A 7,956-nucleotide genomic window follows, 5' to 3' on the forward strand; every position below is an offset into this window, starting at 1 on the left:
GCTTCAGCTACTGCCTTTCCCCATTTCTTGTAGTGAGAGTAGCAGTTCTTCTCCAAAAGTAGCAGATGTTCCACCTCCTTCTGTCTGTTTTCTAGATGAGCAATTGCCTTCTCAAGGCCTCTGTTCAGTCTGGCTCCTTCACACATCTGCTCTTTGAAGTGGTCTTTCTCTGCCTCCACCTGGGTCTTGAGACTCCATGTCCGGCACCACTCTTCTTGTGAGAACTCTTGTGCTCTCTGTGGACAGCCCCCCAGTATCCACAGGTGTGAGAAACTTGCTGTCCACCTGGCTCGGCCTTCCTGAGCCACCATTCATACTGGGGGTGGTGGGGGGGGAGGGTTACTTGTCCTCACCTGTCCAAAACGTTTTCTTTGCCAAGTAGAAGTGTCTTAACTTCATTGGCCAGCACAGAATAATAAACTTTCCTCTACCTGCTTTGTTCACGCTGTGAAGTCATCTCCTCCAGCAATGCCTGGGAATGTGTCTGAAATTCATGGATCTGTGCTTTCTGCACTTATAGCCAACTAGCCAATTCTAGGCAAAAATCCTTCACCTGAGCCTGCATTAAAGACTGAGGCAATCAGATACTATGGTAATGGGGGCAGGATGCGTACTTAAAAGGGACAGAACACAACAGCCTTTCCTTGTCTTCCCTGGCCAGTCCTGGGCAGTATCGTCTCACCTAAACTGATTTTTTTTTCATGGTGATTAAACACAATTAAATTTTCTAGTTGAGATTAACTTAATCGAACCAAGATCAAAATGCTGATGTATTCTGATCTCCTGTTATAATAAAAGACTTAAGGCGTGAGAAACATCCAGAGCTGACAGGACGAATTCCATTCCTACATATTCCTTCCATTCCTGTTGTTGGCAATACTGGGAGCTAAAATGCTGAAATAAACCTTTTGTTTGTTTTTTTAAATTCTTCATTTGTTAAAATCTGTCATTTTCTGTTTTTATGATGTGCTAATGGATCCCTGTTTTTAGCCAAGTTATTAAAATTCCTGAGGCTTTGCTAGACCCTACTGGGTGGCTTATATATTTTATTTTCTTTTTACAGTATGTAAAGGATTTTTGGATAGATTTTACAACTCATTAAAAGAAAAACATTCTGACTTCACTGTGGCCACCATAGAGAGAGAACTGGTTAACAGCTGCATGGATACAAAAGGAAAAGAACACCGCTTGGTACTCATCTCTTTTGTCTTTAAGTTCATGATGCTTTGAAAAAAAAATACTGATTAGATGAGATAATATTGGTTAATCTGCACTGTCATTTAGTATTGAGCTGTAGGGCACTGGTTCAAATTCAGCTACGTCAACAGTGGCTGAAAATTATTACCAACTGCTAGCTTAGGTAAAATAAGTTTGAAGGTTTTTGTTTAATTTCAGGTTTATAAGTGTCCACATTATTAAGACCCTGATCCAACACTCTTTGAAATTAATGGGAATCTTTCCCTTCATTCATTGGGCATTGGATGGGACCCCAAATGCACCACCACAATCGGCATTAGTTAGCATCCTTTTGGGTAGTTTAGCTAAGAGGGCAAGGCGGGGGACTGAGCTGCCCTTTCGTTCCTAGAAGTGATCCCTCCAGATCAAAGCTGGTGGGACCATGTGGGAGAGGTTTGCCCTGCTGCCACCCATGATATACCTGTTCTGTGGATAAACAGATGATTTCTGTTTCCTGGGCTCAGGGGTAGCACTAATCACAGGCCTACACCCTACAGTTCGATGGGGACACCACATATTTCAAGCCGGTGGCAGGTGCTTCTCAGTATTACTGTGCTGTGTCCTGCACAGCACTGAGTAAGTAGAAGAGCTGTCATTGTGCAAGGATGTGGGCTAAGGCTGCAGAGACCAAAGGCCACTAGGCACCCTCCATTTTGGAAGTGGGGGGTTCTGGACTGCAGAAGAGACTGGGGCTGGCGGAAGCCTACTGCAGTATCTAACTTTTATGTTATGTTATGTTAGTTTTTAAAGCCAAGTTCTCCTGCCATGCCTTAATGCTGAGTCCCTCACAATTCAGAGGCTTTTCAGCTGTTTCCCAGTGTTCGCTGGGGAGAAAAAATGCCCTTCATTCTTCTTTCTGCTCTGCTAAGCAGCCAAGTGATGATAAGGAGTGGTAGAGGAATCACTGAGCCCCATAGGGAAGAGCTTCTGGGCAGGGCACAATGCTGCAGTGCTATTCAGCACCTCACCAGCCTGGCTTTAGGCAGGCCCGATGAGAGCTGTGGTGTCTTTAGCTTTGTTATGCACGGGTGGTCTGTATTCTGCCACTTTAAATCTTTAAGGACCGCTGTTTGCAAAGACTGGCAGCCATTTTGTTTTCAGTTCACTGAAGACTGTTAAACGACACACCCACACTGCATGGTCACACAATGGCGTCACTGTGTCCTCTCTTGTTTCGTTAGCCTCCTAGAGCCAGGTTTTGTTATTATTTGTATTACTGTAGTACCTACACTGCGTAGGAGCATGTCATGGACCAGGACCCCATTGTGCTAGGTACGTACAAACCCAGAACAAAAAGACTGTCCCTGCCCCAAAGAGTCTGCGGTCTAAATGTAAGACAAGAGACAACAGGTGGATACAGACAGACGGATGGGGGAGCACAAGGAAGCAAGAAAACTGTCTTGGTCAGCATGATGGGCCATGGCCTCAGCACACCAACCGCCTAACCATTCTCATGCTGAATAGTACCCCATATGCCAAGTAGTTCTGTTTTCCTCACTGAGACTATTCAACATGAATAAGGGTGGCAAAATCTGACCCCTAATACAAAACAAAGGTCCTTCTGATTGAAAGTATCTATTTGCTCTCTGCCTATTGAAAGACGTAACAAAAATGGGCCATTGTTTTCCATCAGATGCACCCCATTCTAGAAGGTGTTAAGATGAGATGGAAATGTCCCATTGGTAACAAATTATGATTGATTGTGTTAACAGGGTGATATAATTCATGTCCTGGAGACAGTATTTCATATTGTCAGTGGCTTATTTAATAACAATACCTTGTACAAAGTAGTAATCAGAGTCAGAGGAATCTGTTATTTGCACAAATCTGTTATTTGCACAATAACAGCTTCCAAGCTGCCTCATATATAAGGTACATCAAACACAAACACACCTCGTCTCCTGTGAGATGTGCCAGACCTGCAATATCCCAGCATTCCACCAAGCATAACAAAGCATCCATTTAACACACCACTACGGGGAAGGTCTTTCTGTCAAAAGAGGAAGTGGTAGGAGTCTGAGTTTTAGTGTACAATCCTTCAGAGTGCTAAGCATCTTCAAATCCCATCAACTTCAATGGGAGTTGGAGGTATACAGTACTTCACGTAAACCCCTCAGCAGTTGGCAGGAGCCACTCCCGGTTTTCTCTTAGTGCTGATGATGTGTCCTGCTTGTTTCAGTGCTATTACATTGGGGCAACAAGCGATGCAGCCACGAAGATCATCAGCGAGGTCAGCCGCCCAATGAGTGCTCATGTGCCTGTGTCGAAGATATGCGAGAAACTGAAGAAGAACGACACTCAGATCTGTGAGCTCAAATATGGTAGGGCCAGAGTCTGGAGTAAACTGGTGGGCCTAGAGATCTAGTTGCATTCTGTACCTACTTATTATCCCCATGAATCCCCATTGGCTCCTGCCTACATACCATATTCATTGTCAAATGGGTTGTAGAGAGGAAAATAAATAGGTTTGTACTCTTTTTGCTTCTCAGAAATTAGGAGAGAAATGCCCTCCCCCAGTTAGAAATATCAGGAGCATTAAGTCTTGTCTTCACTATTTTTGCTGGAGGATTCTTTGGCTGGCTTAAGTATGTGGGTGGGCACTCTCTCAGCCCTTATGTGAAGGGGCAGTTATGTGGAACTCTTTAAAGAGAGAGCTTTTTTGCATGTGTTTGAGTTAAGTAGCTATTAACAAAAAACAAATCATTTTAAACATGGTGAATTAAAAAATCTCTTCTCTCTCTTCAGTTAGGCTGCACTTCCTTTGTGTAACTGATATTGAATACTTACTTCTTTCCACTTGTCCATGTAGTTTTCTGTGGTAAAACTGAATGTATAATGCAAAAAACAAGCAAGGAAAAAAAATCCTTGTAACTTATCTGTGTCTTAAAAAACCTTTCAGGCCTGTATACACCAGGAAGAAGCAGAAACAAAGCACAACCCCTTTGTCCTTTTCTTTGCAAGTCACTTTGAATTTGAAGAACTGGCAGGATGCTGACCCCATGCCTGTTATCCTTCATTTGTGTTTTAATGTCTCTATACCAGAGGCAAAGGCATCCTGTTGCCCAGCTGAGCAGAACCACTCACATGGCACTCTTGGGTATACTTGCAAGCAATTTTTATGCAGGAATTGGAACAGATGCCAGTCAGGGCTTGAGAAGCTTAGGGAGTGAGCTCTGCTAAGCCAGTTCCACAAGGAATCAGCCTGCTCACACAAGCCATTTAAAATAAAGTCTCTACTGCTGGATGCCAAGTCACAGAGAGGTGGTGAGAAATGGCCAAGGAAATTGCTAACTCATGAAAATGCACCTTCTTCCATTCTCTGTACCCAATTCAGCCAGTATTTCCATCCTGCCTTTAGGACACTGAAATGTCCTGTTCCCCCTCCCCTGAGAGTTACTTTGACCCAACGTCCACCACACCAATATGTTGCTAAAGCTCAGAGTCCTCAGGGCGAGATGCAAAGCCCACTGAAAGCAGCATGAGTCCTGCCGTTGATATCAGTGAGCAGTGTTGTCTAGCTTTGCCAATTCCAGCTGTGAAGGTTTCTCTGCAGAATAAGGGCTACTGTTGAGAAGCTGGCCATTTAACAGGCCCAATTCTTTCCCCAGTGCGGTTGTGGGAGCTGTTCTATAGTCTCCAAAGCACAATTCCTTTTTATTATGAAGTGTTGAAAATGGTTGAAAATTCTAAAAGAGTGATTGCCCATCTTTTTTTTTTTTTTTTTAAAGGGTTTTGATTTTATTTTTAAAGGGATGTATCATGACTCATCTTCCTCCACAAACTGCTCACCGATGGTCTCTCTCCAGGTAGACGTGAAATACTGTGCTGTTCAACATACTCATAAATGATCTGGAAAGGGGGGGGTGAACAGTGAGATGGCAAAATTTGCAGACAATAGAAAGTTATTCAAGATAGAACTGATTGCAAGGTGTTACAAAGGGATCTCACTCAACTGGGTGATTGGGCAACAAAATGTCAGATGAAGTTCAAGGTTGATAAGTGCATAATGCACATTTGGAAAACAATCTCAACTATACATACAAAACAATGGTGTCTAAATTAATCGTTGCTGTTCAAGAAAAATCTTGGAGACATCGTGGATAGTTCTCTGAAAACATCTGCTCAATGTGCAGTGGTAATCAAAAAAGCGAACAGAATGTTAAGAACAATTAGGAAAGTGATGGATAATATTGTCACCATATAAATCCATGGTATACCTATACCTTGAATACTGCATGCAGTTCTGGTCACCCAATCTTAAAAAAAATATATTAGAATTGGAAGAGGTACAGCGAAGGGCAACAAAAGTGATTATTGGTATGTAACAGCTTCCTTATGAGGTGAGATTAAAAAACAACTGGGACAGGTCAGCTTGGAAAAGGGATGAGTAAGGGGGGATATGATAGAAGTCTATGAAATGATGTCTAGTGCAGAGAAAATGAATATGGAAGTGTTATTTGCCCCTTCACAAAACCCACAAACCAGGGGTCACCCAATAAAATTAATAGGCAGCAGGTTTAAAACAAACAAAAGGAAGTACCGCTTCACCCAATGCACAGTCAACCTGTGGAACTCATTGCCATGAGATGTTGTCTAGGCCAAAACTATAACTGGGTTCAAAAAAGAATGAGATAAGTTCATGGGGGAATGGTCCATCAAAGGCTATTGGACAAGATGGTCAAGGACGCAACTCCAACTCTGGGTGTCCTTAAGTCTCTGCTTGCCAGAAGCTGGGACTGGATTTCAGGGGATGGATCACTGGATAATTGCCCTCTTCTGCTCACCCCCCCTGAAGCATCTGGCACTGGTCACTGTCAGACAGAATACTGGGCTAGATGGACCATAGGAATAGCAATGATGGGACAGACCAATGTTCTTACTTGCCTTAAAAACAAAGATCGGAATTACATCACTATGTGTAGCAAGGGTCCTGCTGGGTACATGTGTCAGGTGAATAAGGCAGAAAAATGGTTGCCAAATTTCTTTGTATGAGTCCATGTCTTGTTACATGAGGGCCATAAGGCTCTGTGTCGTAGCTCCTTCAAAGATCGAATCACCATCCTTTTTATATAGACCTTGTTTTGAGCCACAGAAGGTAGGATATTCAATAGATAGAGGAAGATCTGTCCTTTTAATCAGATTTGGTCAAAAACAATTCCAAATTTTGCAAAAATCATTGAAAAATGTTATTGAAATTTTGAAAAAAAAACAATAGAAGGAACATTGAACAATCTGTAACTGGTTGAAAAAACCCAATAGATGGATTTTTGTTGAAAACTTCAATTTTCAATAGTTTCAACCATGTACTTCTTATACAGGTGGTCACTTTGAGAAGAAAAGTTGGGTCTGACCCTGTTTTCACACGATGTGAATCAGGAATAACTCCATTAAAGGCAATGGGGTTTCCACTTTTACATCAGTGTGTTAATGATATCAGAATCAGAATTTATAGGCCAGGTCCTCAGCTGGTATAAATCAGTGTAATTCTATTGTTTTGCACGTGAGCTATGCAGATATACAATAGGTGAGGATCTGGCCCCTTATATTTAACTTTTTGTCCTTCACTCAACTACTACCTGAGTTATAGGAGACACTTTTGGAACATTTGTAGGAACTGGAATCTTTTTCTTTGGCAGCACAGAGGAGTTGAGGACAAATATGAACCCTCCTGTGGTCTCTAAAGTATGTCTCATGTTCTTTGTTTTTGCAGAAAGGAAACTGGACTTAAATTCGGTGGATCTGTCCAAGATGAGAGTGGCTGAGCTGAGGAAGATCCTGGATAACTGGGGAGAAGTGTGCAGAGCATGTATAGAGAAAACAGACTTTGTGAACTTGATTAAGGAGCTGGCACCTAAGTATACACTTACAAACCCCAAATCAAACCTTTGATTGATACTTGTGCCAGCCCAGTGCTTGCTATGGTAGGTCACCTTTCTGTGCACAAAGAATGACTGACAGTGGAATAGCTGGGCTAAAAACTTATCATTTGGTTACAACTCACAAGTGCCAAAAAACAGAGTTATTATTAATAATTGCTTATCTAGCACCATGGAAGGGCATAGTACTTTACAGACAAGACAAGGTCACTGCACCAAGGAACATAATATATAAGAATCAAATTGTATTGGTATTGCAATAGCAAATAGAGTCCTCAGCCCCATTGTGCTAGGACTGTACACACACATAACAAAAAAATGATCCGTGCCCCAGAGATCTTATGCTCTAAAGTAGAAGAGGAGAGACCAACCTGCTCCCCCAAACAAACCCAAAACAGACCTTTAGCTAAACCAGTGTAATGTTGTGTGTAGACAATATTAGGGCTTGTACTGCTTTGATCATATTGGTTTAAAAACCATTACATATTATTAACAAAATACTATTATTTTCCATGACATCATATATACCATTATAAGCAATTTGATAATAGTATAACTGCATCCACAGTAGAGGGTTGCATCAGTTCAGCTACATCTGTTTCTAAACCAATGTGTTTAAATCAATACACAAGCTGTGTGGAGACCAGCTCTTCTGTCTATTCAAACTTGGCTTATATTGGTATAGCTTGTAATGTGTAGGCACAACTTGTACATAAATAAGCCATGTTTAAACCAATGCAATAAGTCTCCATGCAGAGGCTTGCACCAGTTGAATTCAATTGGTGAAATTTCTGTAGAAAATCTTCTTTGCAGCCTCTGCCTCATTCATTACACACCTTTTAAC

At 41.8% G+C, this 7,956-nt stretch overlaps 1 protein-coding gene across 1 annotated transcript in view; it reads left to right on the forward strand.

Moving 5' to 3' along the window:
* The window catches only part of CDNF (cerebral dopamine neurotrophic factor), a gene marked incomplete at both ends in the record, with an annotated part of 17,575 nt that extends 10,450 nt beyond the window's left edge, over positions 1 to 7,125 (forward strand). The window contains 3 exon segments of the mRNA XM_084613124.1: positions 1,064 to 1,191; positions 3,416 to 3,557; positions 6,947 to 7,125. Of these exon segments, the coding sequence (XP_084469250.1) occupies positions 1,064 to 1,191; positions 3,416 to 3,557; positions 6,947 to 7,125 (449 nt within the window).
* Between the last annotated feature and the right edge of the window lie 831 nt (positions 7,126 to 7,956).

This window comes from Lepidochelys olivacea (genome assembly GCF_965140295.1).
Source record: "Lepidochelys olivacea isolate rLepOli2 genome assembly, chromosome: 1".
Lineage (NCBI taxonomy): Eukaryota > Metazoa > Chordata > Testudines > Cheloniidae > Lepidochelys > Lepidochelys olivacea.